General features: G+C 55.1%; 2 protein-coding genes across 2 annotated transcripts; both read right to left on the bottom strand.

Moving 5' to 3' along the window:
- Nucleotides 1-1,641: 1,641 nt before the first annotated feature.
- MAM_03762 (Zinc finger, C2H2-like protein) lies at nt 1,642-3,517 on the bottom strand (the record flags this gene model as incomplete). Its single annotated transcript, XM_040822561.1, has 2 exons — nt 1,642-3,284; nt 3,364-3,517. 2 exons carry the CDS (start codon nt 3,515-3,517, stop codon nt 1,642-1,644), a joined length of 1,797 nt encoding a protein of 598 aa, XP_040679704.1.
- Nucleotides 3,518-13,064: 9,547 nt separating this feature from the next.
- Nucleotides 13,065-14,870, bottom strand: MAM_03761 (Zinc finger, C2H2-like protein; the record flags this gene model as incomplete). The annotated part of the gene is made up of 2 exons (XM_040822560.1): nt 13,065-14,551; nt 14,681-14,870. 2 exons carry the CDS (start codon nt 14,868-14,870, stop codon nt 13,065-13,067), a joined length of 1,677 nt encoding a protein of 558 aa, XP_040679703.1.
- Nucleotides 14,871-18,652: the final 3,782 nt, after the last annotated feature.

The raw sequence follows: 18,652 nt of genomic DNA, 5'->3' as shown, positions 1-18,652 counted from the left end.
ACTCACGGAGCAGAAGACGGGACTCTCAAGGCCTCGGAGGCCTCGCGACGTCGGAGCTGGCAGCAGGAATCGCGACGTAGAGAGATGGCCACGGCCTAGGGGTAAAGGGCGCGGGCGAATGGGTGGGTCGGGTCAACCGATGGTTCGACGTTGACTTTACGCATCTAGAGGACTGGATGCCATTGAGTTCAGTCGTCCAGCCACCACTACGGAGTACATCGCCATCATGTGCGCCCTCGATTCTTGGGTCTAGACGTCCACTGCCGTGCAGCAACTGCCGTGGTTGGCCGCTCCTCCATCCAATCACGTTGGGACCCCTCCGCCACGTGCCTGTCGGCCATTAATGAACAACGCACCATCAACGACTTGCCGGAGTGGCCTCGACCTTTTTGACCTCTCGTCCTGCAGTATCGCTAGACACACCACTCAGATTTAGAAAAAAAAAAAAAAAAAAAGCACATGGTCAAGAGTACTGCGGGGCAAGATGCTAGCCGAGTGCAAGATGCTAGCCGAGGGGAATTGCCCATTTCTCGTTCCTCATCAAACAGTCATGTTACATGGGCAGTTGCAGCCGTCGTTGCGGTCTCAGCCTCTGCGCGACCCACCTCGGTTGCGATTTCGGGGCTCCTTACTCCGTACTCATTACCCGGGCTATAGAAGTCATGCTTGCTTTGCAGGGGAAACAACTTCCCGAGAAGGGCTGCGGTACGCAGCGTGAGGTTGACCGTGCCCGCATGCCCGTCTGGCGGTGCACTTGTGCGTAGAGCCTGGCATCGATAGTGATGCGCACGCGTTTCACATGTCCACGTAAAGAGCAAGTTTCGAAAAAAAGTTGTGGCGTGACTATGTCATGTGTTTAGACTCAAGCGGCTTGTATATACCAACGTTCTACATCTAGGTCGAGGACCGTCTGTCGCCAGTACCTCATCCATACCAACTATTGTCCATCGCAGTCGCGGCTGCAACGGCCTAGTAAGAAAAGCACCCACCTATTGTCCTTGGCCACCACTCGAAACGTGATTATTCCCTTCTGTTCTATCCCACAGCTCCCATCGCTGCTTCAATTGGTATCTTCGCTAAATCCCTTCTGTGCATGTCTCGCGTCCAAGCCCATGACCAAGCGATTTTCATGGTATCTCAAGAAATCGAATAAAAAGACTAGAAACAAGACAGCCATAAAGGACAGGTAAAAGACTACGCGTGTAGTAATGATACAAAAGAAACGTGCCAAATTCAAGCAGGTGCTCACGCTCCAACAACCATGAACTGTGCGTATTAGGTATGCATGCTTCCTCTTGACTTTTAAAGGTCATCTGTACGTGTATAACACTGGGGGGGCGTGAGTATGAGGCACAGAGAGAATGACTGTATTCAAAAAAAAATTAAAAAAAAAAAAAAAAAAAAAAAGGCTGAAAAAAAGCACTTGCCAAAATCAATACTGACCCCCGACTTGACGGTGAATTGATTATAGAGTAGTCCATTAGCGGGCGCGGAGAGGAGTTCAAAATATTAGGACATGTCCAGATAACAATGTAGATAAAATGTAAAAGCGTAGGGTTTGGACGACTGCGCGGGAGTTGCCAAGATTTCATTAACAGTGTCCATGAACGGCGTGGGTGTGCGAACCATATCCAACATCTCCTAGATGCCCAGCATTGTAGGTACCATTTCTGGCGGAATGCTCTCATGCAGGGTTGCTTTTTTGGCTGGTCGAAGACTCTCCACGCTCACCACTCGGTTCCACGAAGCTGGTCGCTTGTGAGGAACAGGAGTTGCTGGCCGAACCGTTGATGCTTGACTCGCATTCATTGTGTAGTCATATAACCCAGGTTGCATACCAACTTGTGGCGAATAGGCACCAAAGGACTCCATGGCGCACCAAGACTGGTGGGGATTCTGCTCCATCTGCATTGCGTACATCATCGGGCCGTCAACAGCTGCGTTGTTGATTTGCTTTGGCGGTTCCTGTTGTGCTTCAGGAGCAAACTTCGGAGCGTCGACTGGCCAGACAGACTCGTCAGGGATCGGAAATGGCGTTCCGGGGTGAGGGCCGCTGGGCAAGTCCTCGCCCATGACTGTGTCAATACTTCCGTTAGGGCCGCTTGAAGGTGCACTCGTAACGCTGACGGCAGAGTTGGCGGGTGTGCTATTGAGGCCAACAATACCAGCTGGAGTTGGTGGACGGGATGATCGTTTGCTCTTTCGACTGGGCAATCTGAAAACGGACTGGGATATGCTTGATCGACTTGATCGGCTCTTCGTCGTCGTGAGAATCGAGGAAGTATCATCGTCGGGCTTGGGGCTTCCTGCGTTGCTGACATTGTGCCCGGGCGAGGTAATCGGACACTGACCTCGATAAGGGAGTTGGAAGTACATGTCAATTTCTCCCGGCGGAGGAGTAAACGGAGACGTAAAGGGAGCTGTGCCCAAAATGAAGGCCAATCGAACCAGATTAGAGATGTCGTTGCCAAGGTGACGGCATTCGAGCATCCGTTTGAGGTCCCCGGACGATCGTGGCCGCCAATTTAGCGCCTGTCTCTTCTCCTTGGGCCAAATGCAGGTCTTCCAGGTGGATTTAATTTGTGGCTGTCTCATCAAATTTTGAATCTGTACCTTGTATTCCCAGTCCTTGACGTCGCAACCATCCTCAAAGTGTTTGGCAATGTGCTCAAAATGCTTGTCCCGTGTTGCAGAGGCGTCTTCGGCGGACTGGGATTCAAACAAACGGTCTTTGCAGGCGGCAAATCCACACGAAAAGACAAGCTGGGTACATAGCTCTTTTCGCGCTGTGCTGTTCGGCAAAGCTTTCACTCTGTGGGCCTCCTTGGCATGAGTACTATACGCTCTCTCGGTAGAGAAGGACAAGTGGCAGCCTTTACTTTGACAGATCCAGACCACATCAGCGCCGTGGAAGTTGTGCAAGTGTTTTTTGAAGTCGCTTTTGCGTCCAAAGCCCACGGGACTACTGTCGAGGAAGCACATGGGGCATTGATACTTTTTTGAGGTGGGAGTAAGCAGCGGCGGAGACGGATGGGAAGTAATATCATTCTGAGGAAGCGGCACGGGGTCGGCGGCTGGTGAGTCTAACCATGATCGCTCACTGATTTTGCTGGGTTCCGGATCGTGCATCGGCTGCATATCATGGGATACATCGGGCCAAGTATATTGAGTATGGATAGAAGCGTCGTCGGACCTGCAGTGGGATACATCCGAGCCAGTCCAGGCCAACGAGGGCGCACTGATGCTGCTGATAAGTGTGCTTGCTGAGAATGTGGAGGCCCCAGCTACATCAGCGAGGTCAGTTTGTCTGATTGGAAGCAATTGAACAGAGAGATCTTCCCTTGGATCCTCGAGGCAACTTACAAGATGACGGTGACCCTGTCAATGCACAGAGAAGGCTAGGTATCCCATATCTCTGGACTAGTCTCCAGAGTTGCTGCTGGTCTTCGTCCGTCAATGGCCGCACGTTGGCGTCATCACTAGTTGTTTGGTGTGGTTGGCCCTGATATGGAAACATGGCTGGTGCCGTAACAATGGGAGAAGGTCGAACCCGAGTCTCTCGAAGAAGCCAATGTGTCGAGCGCCAATGTCAGAATAGTTACGTTTGTCGGCAAAGCGGAGAACGCGGTCAGCCAGACTTGTCTCGTCCAAGGCTCCGTCCAAACGAAGCCTTGGCTCGGCCACCGCCTCTCACTCCGCGCGCGGAGACGCTGGAGTCGGAAGAGGGGGAAGTTAGGCTGCGAGAGAGACGACGATTTTGATGCCTGGTCTCGAGGACAAGATGACGCAGAGACTGGCGCAAATCACGGGCAAAGAGCTCAGGAGAGCCGAGTAACGAAGACAGCTTCGCACGGGCGCAGGATTGAGTCTGCGAGCGTGTTCCGACTCTTGGGTGCTGTAGTGAATGAATGAACGGGCCACGAAAAGTTGCAAGATATTGCAACAGCGGATATCCTAGACGCTCGTGATGTCAGTCGTAGTATGGAAAGCAGGTCGCAACATGGATGCAGGTCGCAAGAAGAAAAGAGTCAGACAACGACAATGAGAGTGGCTTGGACGGGCAAGAAAAAGCTGGGGCAGCGGGCTTCTAGAAGACCTCGGAGAAGGTTAAAATTTCTGTAGGCAGGATGAGAGACTATCCATCCCCAGGCCCTGTCATTGATGTGACGACACACAGACATGCATGCGCCAACAAGGCAGCTGGAACCGCATTCTTCTTGTTCTTCACGCTCCACCAAGCAAGCAAGAGGATTCACCTGGTTTTTTTTTTTTTTTTTTTTGGTTTCTCGGAAGTTGCGTCTGTTGATGAAAAAGGTCGACCAGGGCTGCCGGGACTAGACAGTAGTAACCATGTACTTTGGTCAATCATGGGCGGCATGGGGCCCCGGTCGCGGACCGGGTACAGACCAGTGGGAGACCAGGAGGGGCAGCCGTTTCAGGAACGGACTCATTTCTCACCGCAGACTCGGCGCACTCTGAAACGCCTTGGTCGCAAGACATGGGCAGCCCCATGTCGCGACAACCCCGACGAGCCACTGCTCGCGCAATGGCTACGTGCCCAGCCCACATATGGCACGGGGTACGCAATAACGGGTGATTCACAAAGCGGCCCCCATCTGGCTCTCTGTCTGGAGTCGCCGACAGCCAACCACGGGGTATCGACTGGTCTCGAGTCGTCGTATGGTCGCGTTGGACTGGCAGGGTAAGATTAGCTGTAAACCATCCTTGTTGATCGCTCCCTGCTTGGAGCCCAGCGTGGTGCATGGCGCTCTATAGTCGAGCTTTTTGGGTAAAGATTGAAAATGAATGCCCACCCCCTGGCAGGGCTGGCCGCTTCACGCTTCTGCCGTTGTTCTAGAAGACGAGGAATGTGAGGGGACGAGGCGGGCGCCGCGGGCTGACAGACCACCGTCGACAACGAGAGCAGACGTAGGTGGATTGTCGTCATACACGGCAGAACCTGAATGCTTGGCTGCGTGGTGTCTTGGAGTGATGCTTACAACGATGATGCGGGCCTTTGTCTCGTGAGTGGTGGGCGGTAGTACCTGACTTGACTACCCAGGTACCTGGCTACCGAGATAGTCGAGGTAGTGACGCTGGTAGTCCGTAGTTCTTTTGTCGTTTTGTCGTCTCCGCCCCCAAGCAGGAGAGGCGGTTCAATGTTGAGACAAAACATTCAATGTTGGGCAGGCAAAACGTGGACAAGGTGTCAAGCACCGGGGGCAGAGGCAGGAGTGAGGCGGCAGGAGGCAGGAGGCAGGAGGCAGGAGGCACAACCAATAACTATTACGTTACCTAACCGCGGCGGCCACCAACTAACCTGGGACGCCGCGCACTCGCACGCGGGTCCGCGGGATTGAGCGGTGGGCAAGCGTCGGGCAGTCGGGCAAGAACACGGCCAAGACTGCGTGCAAGAAATCGATCCAACTTCAAACGACGTGAGCATTGCCTGCCTAGGTCCCTAGTAACCTGGCAATATCTCCTTTACGGACGGACGACTCCTTTTTACTCCACACGACATTCTCCGTTGCAGAATCTAAATGACCTGGATCGGTCAAGTCGTCGACTGGTTGTTACATGTTCGCGTTCGTGAAGGTCGCAGTCGCAGTCTGTCATGGTCATGGTGTGGCTATTGTAGTCAAGGGCCTGGGTAGGAGAAAAATAAAAAATAATCAGATACAACTATAGAAATAGTCTTGAATATGGAGTAGAGCAGATACACACATACTACTACTATAGATGTACATGTATAATGTATCTATCTATATCTATTACCTGCGTCAAAAATCGGAGGATAGGGTGCCGACCCACAACTGAGGAACCATCAGCTCGCGAGAACAGATGGATACTTTACGGAGTAGGCACCCAAGCAACTACCTACTGTTGCCAAGCCAGGTCGGCGCCAGGTCGGCAACGCGGGTCAACGCGTGTGACGGAAGCACGGTGAATCGATGGCGAGACAGGTGTGGACTTGCAGTTCAGAGACACCAGGTGCAGTCTGATAGTGACGCGTAAAGGAAGGTCGACTGGGCACCTGAGTAAAGTACTTAGGTACTTAACTTGGCGGCATCGGGCGACGGGTCGACTGAACTGGACGACGGTGAACTAATAATATCTGGCAACAGAGGTACGTACTGACTGGCCACCCGGCACGATTTACGTGCGTGCGTACGTAAGTACCGAGTACTGCCACCGACAGTGTTTCCCACCAACGGCCAATGTACATCCGCCCACGACTCCAAGGTCAACCAACGTGGATATTGGATGAGTACTTGGTAAGTAAGTATGCATGTCACGTCATGCTTGTCATGCACACAGGCGCTCAGCCGGTTTTGCCGTCCAAATCGCGAGTCGACACTTTTCATCGGAGTTCACTCAACATGCGTGGCCAGCGAGTACTCCGTATAGAATAACTGTATGTTTTTTTCCACTGTCGACCTAGATTGAGATTCCAGACGACTACGGAGTACGGCACGTGAGTATGCATACATACGGCTGCACTCTGTGCGGGAGTACTTGGGTTTTTTGGGGGTTTTTTTTTCAAAGGGGGGGGAAATTTTTTTGGAAGGAGGGGGTTTCCCGCCTTCCTAGAAATGAAAAAGTAGCGCGTCGGCAACGCCGTTTTATCAAACGCAGCCCTGGCTCGCGAATATGCAGGGGGCGTGGCGGGCTGCCAGGATGCCAGAGTGCCAGGGTGCCAAGCAGGGCAGTGTGCAAAGCCGTCAATTGGTTGGTCCGTCACTTTTCCTCACGTCCTCAACTGCTCCTTTATTACGGAGCACGTACGCAGTCAGTGCATGCAGTGCTGTACACATGACGCCGTCGTTGCCAATCCCAGTCCAATAGAGGCCACTCGGTAATTGTGCAGCCAAGTCTGCGTTTGCCTCGTCGCCCTCCACTGGGCCTCGAGCGCGCCTGCTGATCTGTAAACAAGTCATGTGGTCAGTCATTTTCAAGGTTTTTCCGGTGCGGCAGGAGGCACCGACTGTTCGTCTTGTGCTGTAGGTACTTGAAGTAGGAGCGAGATCCGAGTGCCGTCGCTTGATGCATGAGCTTTGTCCAAGTACTGAATTTATAGTACTTGGAGTTGTACGGTCCCCGGACCGGAAAACGGCGCCTCATTACCGAGCAAGCATGGAGTTTAATGCGCGCTATCGGGCGGTTGAACGTTGGTGAATGAATTAAAACCCGAGTTGTCAGTCACTGGTCCATGCATTGGATTCGGCATCCCATTGCTCCGTCAAGTCAACCGCTCCGTCGTCAATGCGCCATGGGCAACGAGCGTGCTCCTCCTCATGCGGGAGAGCATTGTCATCTCCGCGACCACCTACTTACTACAAGAGGCGAGTTGATCCACTGCCATGAGTTGCCGTGAACGGAATCATCAATGTCTTGTTTCCAGAGCGCATTTTGGCTGTCAGGGTTGAGGCTTGCAATCAGGACTGCACCCCGAGACGCATCGCCAGTCGACTCGACGACTTGAGCTGCCCTGCATAGTTGCTATACGGGGTGGCTCGTCTGCAAATCGACAAGATGAGCATCCGTCAGGGAAACCAGCGGTGGCTTACAAGTTATCGTAGCACGTTCATCTTGTGAGCGGAATCATTCTCCGATTGAGCCTCTTCCCTCCATGCCTCGATGAGCCAAGCTCTAAAAGCTCGACACGATAACTGCTCGTCTGCATTCCCCTACCCTGATCCCTGATCAATCAACGGCTTCCAATGCGGCTATCAGGGGCGGCGCAATGATCTATCACGCATGGCTAGGGCAGCTTGCGTGTAGCATCTCAACCGGCATTTGACCGTGATCCCGCTCCCCGTATAACCGTCCACACATGGAACGGGACCACATCTGGATGAACATCTGCTGGTCTCCCCGAGGAGAATAGACATGGCACCGCTTGTTTCGACTGCACTGGAATAAAGTACGCTGGTTGGAAATAACTCTTGCTATGGGTCAAAACGAGGTCAGACCAAAAAGTCGCAACTGCAGTCCACATAACAGGGGAATTTATATTAGATGTCTTCACGAACCTTTCGTAATAACCAAATGCTCTTGTTTAGACTGCATCCGCGCTTGCATCCACAGCCCCCCCGCGGGGATCGACGACACAATCCCGCCATATAATGGAGCATAGATATCCCCGCCAAACCACACGTTTGCACGAAAAGGTACCGTGCTCCATCATTCATGACGCGAGAACTCTTGTAACTAGGCCACGGGCTTTGTTAACCGCCACGTAGCACATGGACGCATCAACACCAGCGGGCACAAGGTGACGAGCCACACGAGACCTCGACAAGAACGCCACCGCGAGCGCCACCGCGAGCCAGGCGTTCTCGGAGAGAATGTCGCGGTGTCAAGCTGGAGCTGGTGCCTGTTCACGCTTTTTGATAGTACGCCGCCCAGTACTATCTAGCAGGCCCCTTGGAGCAATCTGACCACAGTGGCATGTCGTCTGCGGCAATCACAGCCAAGGAGGCCAAGGGCGTGACGCGAGTGTCGTGGTCGTTGTTCACGCGGCCGGCATCTGACACGTGGTACTTGGCTGTCATCCGAGCGAGGTTATCCCACGACCATGTGACAGCGACCATGAACTTGGCCAAGACTGCCGCCCAGCACCGTGACATGGAGAGATTTGCACGAACATGACTTGTGCGGCTGCGGCAAGCCCAGTATAACGCTTGGCGTCTAGCTCTGTGTGAGAAAGGAATGCGTGGAATGACGAAGCGATGGCTCTGGCCTGGGCGCGTCCTGCCCCGCAGCCCTGAGCGTGTATCACCTTTTCTTTTTGCTTTCATGGTCTCTCTTGTCTGTGGCCGGGAATCATCGTCATGGCTGGCAAGACGTTTCGTTCTCCCCGCCCCACGGCTGTCCGTCTAACATCAAGACAAGACTTGTCGACGACGTGGGAGACAATGGATGCACGTCTACATGTGGCAGCGGCTCAGCCTCACCCATGAGATGGAGGATTGGCGACTCTCGAAACTGGACCAACTTGACGTTTTTGCTGGCCTCGGGGGCAGAGGATAGGGATAGACCAGCCTTGGACATGGTCTACCGGCACATACTGGTGGTTTGTCCAAGTCACGCAGGACAGTCCCTGTGGCTCCTGGGGTCGGGAACGGGAAGCAAGGCTTCCGGCAATGGCACATTGTTTCGTGGCTCTGTTCCTTGATTGTACCTCCCTTCTCCCGCTGCGCAGCGTTGGCGGCATACGCGAGATGCAACGCTGAAGAAGGCAGTACAAAGCCTAGATGAGGGTATCAGCCAAAACACCAAGCATACGCGCCAGTACGGGCATGTGAAGAGAAATCCACCCACATCGCCCGGCGCGAACTTAGGGCAAAATACTCGTCATTCTAGTCGGTGACCTAACGCGCCGAAGCAAGGTATCAGACCGGACACATGCCGAGTCAGGATCCGGGACTCTGGAGTTGATGTATTTGGTTCTCGGTCGAGCCGGTGCCCTTGGCCTTGACACCACTGTTCGAGGTTTGTGTGTTCGCGACGGCGTATGACGTGAGACTTGCCAGCTCGTGGTGCTGACAGCTTGTCAGAAGCTCGGACGAGGTGCTTCCAGGGGCTCGCTGTTGCGAAACTCGCTTCGCGTTGCGCTGCAAGTCCTTGAATCCGTAGACACAGCCCAGTGCCTGTCTCGGCAGCGTTTGGTGGGAAAAGGGGGACAAAGAAACCGAAGCCGTTCCGCGGCCGGACTCTGAGGTGAGCGTCTGAACAGGACCCCAGTCTGCTCCATGTGACCTGTTACTTTGGCATCTCTTACAATAGCAATTCTACAGGACAATCGCGAGTCGACTTTTCCTTGCCTCCATCTCGTCCTGTCTGACGAGAGCACAGCAGGCATGACATCTCCGGCAGCGGTACAACGGTGGCTTGTGTTGTAGCGGTCTCTCAGCCGGTTTCAAGGTCGGGCAAGCCCAAACCTCTCTGCTCGGGGTCAATTCCCATGAGCATCTCAGCTGCGGCGGAGGGAGTCTACGCGATGCAAAGGTCAATGACGTGACGGGCGCGACGGCGGCAGCTGAAACCCGTCACGGTGCTTTCACGGCTGTGTCATCTGATTCGTCACTTGTACGGAATCCAATTGTGTCGAGGGGGCGGATTGTATCACAGAGCATTGAGGTCGTACTCGGTGTGGTTTCTGCTTCTGTTCTGCCAACTGGTCTGATCTGTCGGGCAGGATCAATCTGGAAGATGGCCGAGACAGCATTCGTAGAGCCAGCTGCCAGGGATCGATCGGTACAAGAGCATCCTCGAAAGGACGTTGTTCTACGGGCTGGGAAGGAAGTCGAAATCCTGGCTGTGGGCTTCCCTGATGTTCGGAACGGTTTTGCGCTCATCAACAGATGTTCTCCGGCTGGATACTGGCGGACATCGACGGAAGGGGGGTATGAGCGCCTTGGAATTTCCCGTTTCCAAAATCAACCGGCGGCCAGGAGTTTGCGGTTGCAGGAAGAGACTTTGTGTTTTGCTTCGAAACCCTAGGTGGGAAACTTCCAAGCACAAGGACCGAGTTGTAGATGCGCATGACGACGTTGACGACTTTGGAGCCGAGCCCGTACGCGCCCTGACTTTTTCTCTTCTCGTCTTTGATTCAACGTTCGGAAAAGAAGTCGGTGAGAGAACGACCATCGCCACCACGACGGCGGCTTTGGTTGACACCATGATGGAACCAACATCAGCTACATCTACAGATAAACCATGAACAGCCCAACAGCAGACACGTCTCTGAAAGTGTTGGCCATCACCTGGGAAAGAGCAAGCTCGCAGGGGAACGACGGGTGGTTTGATGACATTGCCCCAACGTCGAGCCTCGTGCCAAGCAGCTTACACAACCCAGCGCTGTCGACTGTCCTTTGGCAAACAGGAGAGCGCCGCCGCGGATCTCGTCCAAACAGCCGCCTCGGCACATGGCTTGCCGCGAGGCACCGAAGCAGTAAAAATCGCTGGCGGGCGGGACACGCAAGGCGAGTGAGTGGCTTGCCAAAGCTCGGAACCTTTGGCCACTAGAGCTCTGTGACGTAATGTAGTCACGACGCAAACCCAGGGGATGCGAGCGCTGGACGAATCTGGAATTGGGCCAATCAGATAATGAATGGGTTCTGCTCTCGAAAGCGATCTGGTGCTGCGGCCAAGTTTGTACGTATGGATTCAAGAAACTTTTTGGTGGCGTCAACACCCGAGCCCGCGGCGGAATTCCAGGCTTCTTTTCAACTTCGACGTAAACCAGGCAACTATCAGCCGATTGCAAAGTCCTCGTATATTGTACGAGTCGCTTAGCCGGTCGATAGCCGAGCATGTTTAGACGTGAATGGGGAGGCAGGCCACACGGCGATAGCACGTACTGACAATGGGAGATTTGACTGGGGTTGCGTTCCTCTGCGTAGGGAACTGTATCCCACTCAGGTAAAGAAACGTGTCCTTGTTATTTCATAATAGACGGCTTCTCGAGTATCGTGCCGTTCGGGCATCACGGTACATGAGGGGACGTGTCTACACAGACAGAAGGTGCGGAAACACAATTTCAGTATTTGGACAAGCCCTTCTGCCACCAAGCCAGGTTGATGAAAAAGAGCACGGGCCCTGGTTTCAAGCTGCAGACAAACAACAAACAAGGCCGCCTCTGCTGCTGCGTCGACGCCAACGAGTCGTCATCTCCGGCAGACGCAAACGAGGGAGGGTCCCACGGGCATACTGCTTTGAGCCAGCGTCTCGTCCCCCGGGATGGATACAGCCCTGTTGGTTTTTGGAAAGGGTCGCCTACTCCTCTCTGTCTTGTGTGTCTGGTTTGCGAAACATTTGCAAGCCCAAGCCCAAGCGTCCCGAACCCCCAACTTCCCGGACTCCGCCGCGGAACCGGGGGCGGAACCGAACCGGGATGCATCATGGAACATGAACATGCCATGTCAAGTTTGAACCTTCAACCGGCACCGCCCACATGGCGGGCTGGCCCCTGGTGACCTGCCTGCCGCAATGGTCACTCGAAACGGGAGGCAAGGCATGTGGCATTGCCGCTCGTCTACGTACAAGGGTTGCGCCGGCCCAAGGGAGTCCGTAAAGGGTAACAATAATATAATATGCGCCCAGCCATACTCCGTACTGTCAAAGTGATTCAAAGGTCGGTACGGAGCTAATGGCCGTTCATAATCTCCGGAAAGCCCTGTCCCCTCCCTGCCCGCCGGTTTGCCTGCCGGGGAGACTCGCTTGGTCATCCGTCATCGCGGCGGGAGTGCCAACGCCACTTGATGAGTGAAGCGTGAAATGATTGTGCCCCGTTCCGCATTGCCACGATCCATGACTCGCAAAGTGCTTGCTGTGCGGAGCAATAATGGCCAGCTAGGGGCGTCGAGGCGTCTCGACGGACCCGAGGCTCCAACCGACACGGACGCAACCGCTCTGTCGCTGCATCTCCGACCTGCGGTCCCTAGGGCTGTCCAGCGTCGCATTGGGTTGAAACGCGTAACCTGGCGTTGTTTCTCTGGAGTCTGGACGGACAGACTTCCAGGCACGGAGGGAGCTGTAGTACTTCACGGCTGGTGAACGCAACCCTGCGTGTTTCATCTTGGAACGGCCGGTCGAGCCTGCGTAGCTCTGGGAGCCTTCCTGTCTACTAATCTTGTATCGTTTGCTTCCCTCTATATGCAAAGTCCCTTCCCCCCCAATCCACATATTCCTTCCTTGATAGGGTATCAAACCCGACGCTACTCTTGCTATCATACTCCGCAAATGGTACTAATCACTGAACGCCGCAACGCCGTCGCCATACTCGGAGCTGTATCACCCTCCCCCGTTGCCGGCTCCCCGTGTTTTCCCAATGGCCCGTGAATGGTGTCTCATGGACCAAAGGGAGGCCTCCGTCGGGCTTCCTGGCAACCATCACCGGCAGCTCAATAAGCAGCAGTGCGTATGCCTGGGATGACAAGACGTTGAATGGTGGAGACGGACTGCCGGTTCAAGATGCCCCGACTTACACGGTTTTTGTGCCGAAGCAAACACTCGTCAACGTCGGCAGAGTTTCGTTTCTGTGTATGCTCCACTCTGCTTCATAGGGACCCTGCCGGTGATCCGTACCGTCCAGCCATGAGGCTGTGCTCCGGGGTTACCGGATTGCTGCTCATGTCATACCCGTCTGCCGGCAGTGAATTGTGAATGCCCATGGGCGCATAGCTGCCCATCCAGTTGCCACGCCGGTCGTTGGAGACGCAGACGGCGCCAGCAGCATGCGCATGCGCGTTGCTGCCGTTGTTGTTCATGTCCACGTCCATGGCGCCCGGAATGCCCGACACTTGGTGTATTCCGTGGAAGACCCCCGTCGGGCTCGCGACCGGCTCGGCGTCTTGTCCTACAGCAATGCGATGTGGCGTCAAGGCCGTGGACATCATCTGCGAGGAGGACGGACCGTACAAGGCCGATTCTGCTGCCCCTTGGTAGAACAACTGCGACGGAGTCAACGGGTGCAAGGATGCTGCGGCGGCGTCGGCGAACTGGACTTGACCCTGGCCCACGGTCTGCTCAGCACCGTTGGCGAAGAGCTCGATCGAGCGAGGCACATGGTAGCCCGGCTGGATGTTGGCGTACGGCCCATACTCGACCCCGATGCCGCCAGAGACCTCGAACTGGCTCATGCTGTCCCGTTCCGCGGCAAGCTGTGGGCTCCGCGCGTGGGCTTCAAACGACAGCCTGTGCTGGAACTGAGCCTTGGGGCACCTCCTCCTCACCGGCGGCTCGAGCTCGCCTTCAAGGCTGCCGAAGTCCCCGGGGCTGGATCCCAGCATGATGATGGAACGGATCAAGAAGGGCAGGTTCTCGAGGTGGGCGGCCTCGAGGGTCTTCCGAGCGGCCATGCTCGACTGCGGCTCCCATTCGAGCTGAGGCCTCTCCATGTCCGGCCATGCCTTGTCCCAAAACGCCGAGACTTGGTGCTGCCGCAGCAGGTTGCGGATTCTGGCGGAGTAGGTCCAGCGGCCGCCGTTGGACCCTTCCTCGAAGTGCTTGACGATGTGGCCCGAGTACTCCTTCAGCGTTGCCGCGGTGTCGTCTTCGTTGGGTGCCTCGAATACCTGGGTGCAGTTCTCGAACCCGCAAGCGAATACTGTCTGGGGGCACAGCCTCACCTTGGCCTCGTCAACGTTCATGTGCGATCGCCCATGCGCCGTTCGAAGATGGTTCTGGTAGGCCGTTTGCCAGTCGTAGGCCATTCTGCACCCGGGGTGCTGGCAGAACCACATGGCGTTGCTATTGTGGAAGTTCTCGATGTGTCGTCGGAGGTCATTTCGGCGAGTGCAAGTCTTTCGGATGTTCTCCTCTGCGCAGAACCCACAGGCGTAGTCGAGCCTTTGGGCCATGGGAACAACTGCGCTTCCACGCTCCGCCGTAGATTGCCGCCGTGACCTGTGTGACGCTGCGTTGCTTGAGAGCGAGCGGCCGGGCCTCGGGCCTTGGCTTTGATGCGTGGTCCGACTCTGTATTCCGTCTCTGTCCGGGCCAAAAAGGGGCCCGGTGAATCCTCCTTCCGGGAGCTGACCTTGTACTATAAATGAAGAGTCAGGTTCCAGGCTCCAAGTGCCATGTCCCATGTCCCATTTCCCATGTTCCAGGTTCCGAGGTCCCAGAGAGTTGAAGAAGGAAGGTCAAACAAGATGGAAAGGCACAGACGTACCGGATGGGCTTACACACGACTCCTCCTCCACTAATCGGTTCAGGTCTTCCTTGGTGTACTTTTCCAGTAGCTGACGGATTACAGCCCGAGGGTCGTAGACGTGGATAGAGGGCGACATGGATAGAGGGCTTCCTGTATCCGACTCTGGGGTCATCATGGAAGATGGGCTCGAGGCCGGGGACATAATCATGGCCGTCCGACTCTAGATCCAGGTGTTGTTGGAGTGTATAGAGTAGTAAGACAGGTCTTAGCTAATAGGTCCGGAGGCAGCCCGGTTTCTACAGGACCTGTAGAGACCCTGGTCAAGACCGGAACACCTTGCGAGGTAGTCGGGCTGTGAAATCATCAATATAAAGGATGTAGTCTATATTGTTGTCATGTAAACGACACAGGGGGGAAGAAACAAGAAGCAGGTTAGGGACTGTGTGAGGAAGAACTTTTCCCTCCCTCGGTTTTGGACTTGGTAGAGACGGTGGTGAAGAGGCTTCAAGAGACCGGGTGTTGTTTGGGTGGCTGTCGTGGACTGGAACGAGCCTCGTGTGTTTATGTATAAGCCTCTTGGGTTATACTTGAAGCTCATGAACAAACGGAAGGGATCTGATCCAAGTCGTGGAATTGACCAGAGGGGGAGGGAAGATGGGAGTCTTTATGGTTTGTCGCGTGGCTCGGAGTCGGCACAAGCTACTTCTGCTGATATGAAAGAGAGACGTCAGCCCTTGGAGGGACGGCCACGGCCCCGTGGAGGCGAGAAGCGAGATCTCAGCAAGCACAGAAATAGATGGTCTGCTACGAAAACCGTTGAAGCGACGGTGAACCATGTACTCGGAACCAGTCTGCGGCACCCCATGGGAGAAGGCCCCGAGGCAGGAACAATCTCGTCACTACTAGTAGTAAGTTAATAACCACTACGGATCATCCGCTCATGGGCTGTCCCGTGCGGCGGCGCGGGCTGCTGAAGCCTCGATGTTTTACTGGAAGTGGAGAAGGGGGAGTGTGTCTTGCGTCTCCATGTCCTTTCCTGGCCATCTGGACCTACCTTAAGTAGTCAGTCTGGTGGCCGTGGTGTTTTTTTTTTTTCTGCTCGAGCCCCGAGCATGGGGCATGACGAAGTACATGCTGAGTTTGGCGAGAGGTGATGAAACCAGGCGAGCAATAATGAGGTGCCATTGCGGGAAGGAGCCTGAATTCTCGAACTAGGTTGAAATTCCGGTTGGGGCCAAAGCAGAGCCAGGTTTGTGATGGTCCATCTCGCATGGGGGTGTGGCAAGCAACGCCGTCAGGCAAGTCAGCAAGCCAACAAGGAGCCAGCCCACGGGCTCGGGAGCTGGAGGAAGGGCAGAGACAACTAACTATTTGGTAGTTCGTTGCGGTTTCGGCAAGTATGGAGCAATTACTACAGCTAGTTCTCCCTAGCTTGTACGGGCATGGGGGACTTGTCACTTGTCAACTGACAAGTTAGTAAGTGAGTAGTACGGAAAGCATGTACGGAGTAGGGAGTATAGACTATGTATAGAGTGGTTGATCGTACATGCAAAGTTACTAGCAGTACGACAACAACCAACCAGCGGCTTTTGTGGCGTCAGGCGTTGCTGTCTCTGTCTCGGTCTCAGTCTCTGTCTCTGTCTCTCTCTGTCCCTTTCCCCATTGCTCTTGTCAACAAGAGGCAAGGGCCTGAGAGTTGAAACTTGAGACAAGCGCGGGAGGTGGTCTTCCAACGGGTAAACAATGAGATGGAGAGCCAGACACGGACCCCGGAAGGTTCCACCTTGACATTGACAGGCTTTTCCTTGGCGCTTTACGGAGGACACTGGCCGGTCGCCGGACAAGACGGTTGCATCGAGACGGCGGGCAGTGAGGTTGTGGTGATGCTTGCAAGCAAACTTCCAACTTGCTGCGACTCTGTCGTACTGGGCTGAAGGCCAGCCAAGGCCCAAGACACGGCGAGTTTGTATGGGAAGAGGGAGAAGAAGCAAGCCAGCCCACATGCCAGGCCCTACGTCCCACGTCGCGACCGACCCGAGCAAAAATGAGACGGTTACGGTTGCTGCGGGCTGAAGAGCCGGGGACTCGGAGAAAGCTGTGGGACTGATCAAGGCTGAAATGTCAACATGGGACGAAACGACCCTGCAGAGTTGTTTGTGGAGGACGAAAGGAGGGGGGGTGTGAAGAGGTCGCCATCTATCGGGCAACGAAGCATCCCACAACTCACTCTTCAGCACTGCTGGGCATGTATCATTCGCGTGTGCAGGAACGGCGTTTTCTCTGCCTCTAGAGCGCTTCGCGGCCCAGCAGATGTCGCCTTGTGGTGTTTGGGGAGAGGGTAGTCAGCGAAAAGGAAAAGAACCACATAAGCCACAAGCCAGCAGGGCGCGCGCGCTTGTTCGCTCATGACCATGGTACGTACGCAAGCTACTCCGTACTCTCAGTCGTCTAAGGATTCCTCTGTAGTCTATTTGCATGGCCGTCTAAAGACGCGTCCGGTTGCTGCGCGAGGAGGAGGGAGACGGACTCGTGCTTCCTGCAGACTCGCGCAATGCAAGTGCCGAGCAATGTTGCACCTCACGGCTCCGTTCCTCTCTCACCGGGCTAAATACAACAGACACTTGCTGGCACGCACAAAGGATAATGCCTCCCAGACCCAGCGGGTGCTTGGGGGCCACACGAGGCAAAAAAGAGGGCCGCGTGGTGGATGGACTCTCTGTCCCGGCGCAGACAAGAGCCAAAGCCGTCGAGGTACCGAGTCTTCGTCAGTCTTTTACAAGGCTTTCATAGCCTTGCCAAGCACGGAGCACTCCGTACGAACTATGCTATCTTACCGTAACCAGTGGCCACGCTCATTAAGGGGCCCGAGAGTGACCACTGACGACCCCTTATTGGTATTATTTCTCTTGCGCTCGTGTTGCCCCTGTTTTTAAGCCCCAAGAGCCACGGACAGCCGTCTGCTCGGGACGGGGGAGATGAACAAGGGTGGTTGATTTGAAAGGGGGGGGGAAATTGCCATGGGTATAATCCTGTCTGACAAGGGCCATTTGCTCACTCGTTATCGCAAAGTCTGGCGCTCCGTTGCCGACTCGTACTCGTCCATGTGTGCTTTGCTCTGAGCTCGCCTTGCCGCTTCTTTTGGACCAACAAGCTTATTTTTAATCATGTCAGTACTCGACTTTGAGACACCGCTCTTCCGGCTTCTCCAGGCCCAACGCCGGTTGAGAGCCGACGATGGGACTTGCAGCAGCGCCTCGTGTCTCATTCTCGCGTCTCTGCGCCTCCCTCCCCCCTGGGCTCTTGATCCCGTTGTGCCGGTCGCCGGCATTTCCGGATTCACAAACCATGAGAGTGAAAGGCCCGGCGTACTCCATCCGTGTACATACGTGCCCCGTGCAGAGGCTATAGCGCGAACCATGTTATACCGCCCCGGTGACGCCCACCTGTTGCTCCTGTGGCATTGGATATCATCACAAGTAACAGACAAAAACCACAATTTCTAGATGGGAATGGCATGAAGGAGTATGTAGTATCCCGCCCTTGCGGATGGGGTTCCGGTACTTGGTTCGAGCCATTCATGAAGCCCCCTTCCGAGGTTCAGACCAACAATGCAATAGAACGTGGCCCGATCAGGCCCCGGATCGACCCTCATCCTCAAAACAAACACTCAAGTGTGATGAACGAACATCCCAAGAGCAAGACATGACGAAACCGGGACCACGAGGGCAGGCAGGAGGATATCTCGGCTTGCCTTGCTGGCGCCCAGCCGGACCACTCAACTCTCTTCCTAGCAAAGAGACTGTTGAGCAGTGGCGAATCCAAAGCCCCCGTTTGGACCGCTGCCCCAAGCGTCAGATCGCGCTGCTGCCGCGTCACCGATGAACCTTCGAGGCAAGATCTGCCGCTTCAGCCGTCCAGCCGCTCCCAACCCCCAGCCCCCAGCTCGAGCTCTCTGGATGCGGACGCCATCTTCCATGATGACGGGCCGCA

Source organism: Metarhizium album (assembly GCF_000804445.1).
Source record: "Metarhizium album ARSEF 1941 chromosome Unknown scaffold_7, whole genome shotgun sequence".
NCBI classification, from domain to species: Eukaryota; Fungi; Ascomycota; class Sordariomycetes; order Hypocreales; family Clavicipitaceae; genus Metarhizium; species Metarhizium album.
The sequence above is the reverse complement of the archived record's forward strand: the minus strand, read 5'-3'. Positions and strand labels throughout refer to the sequence as shown.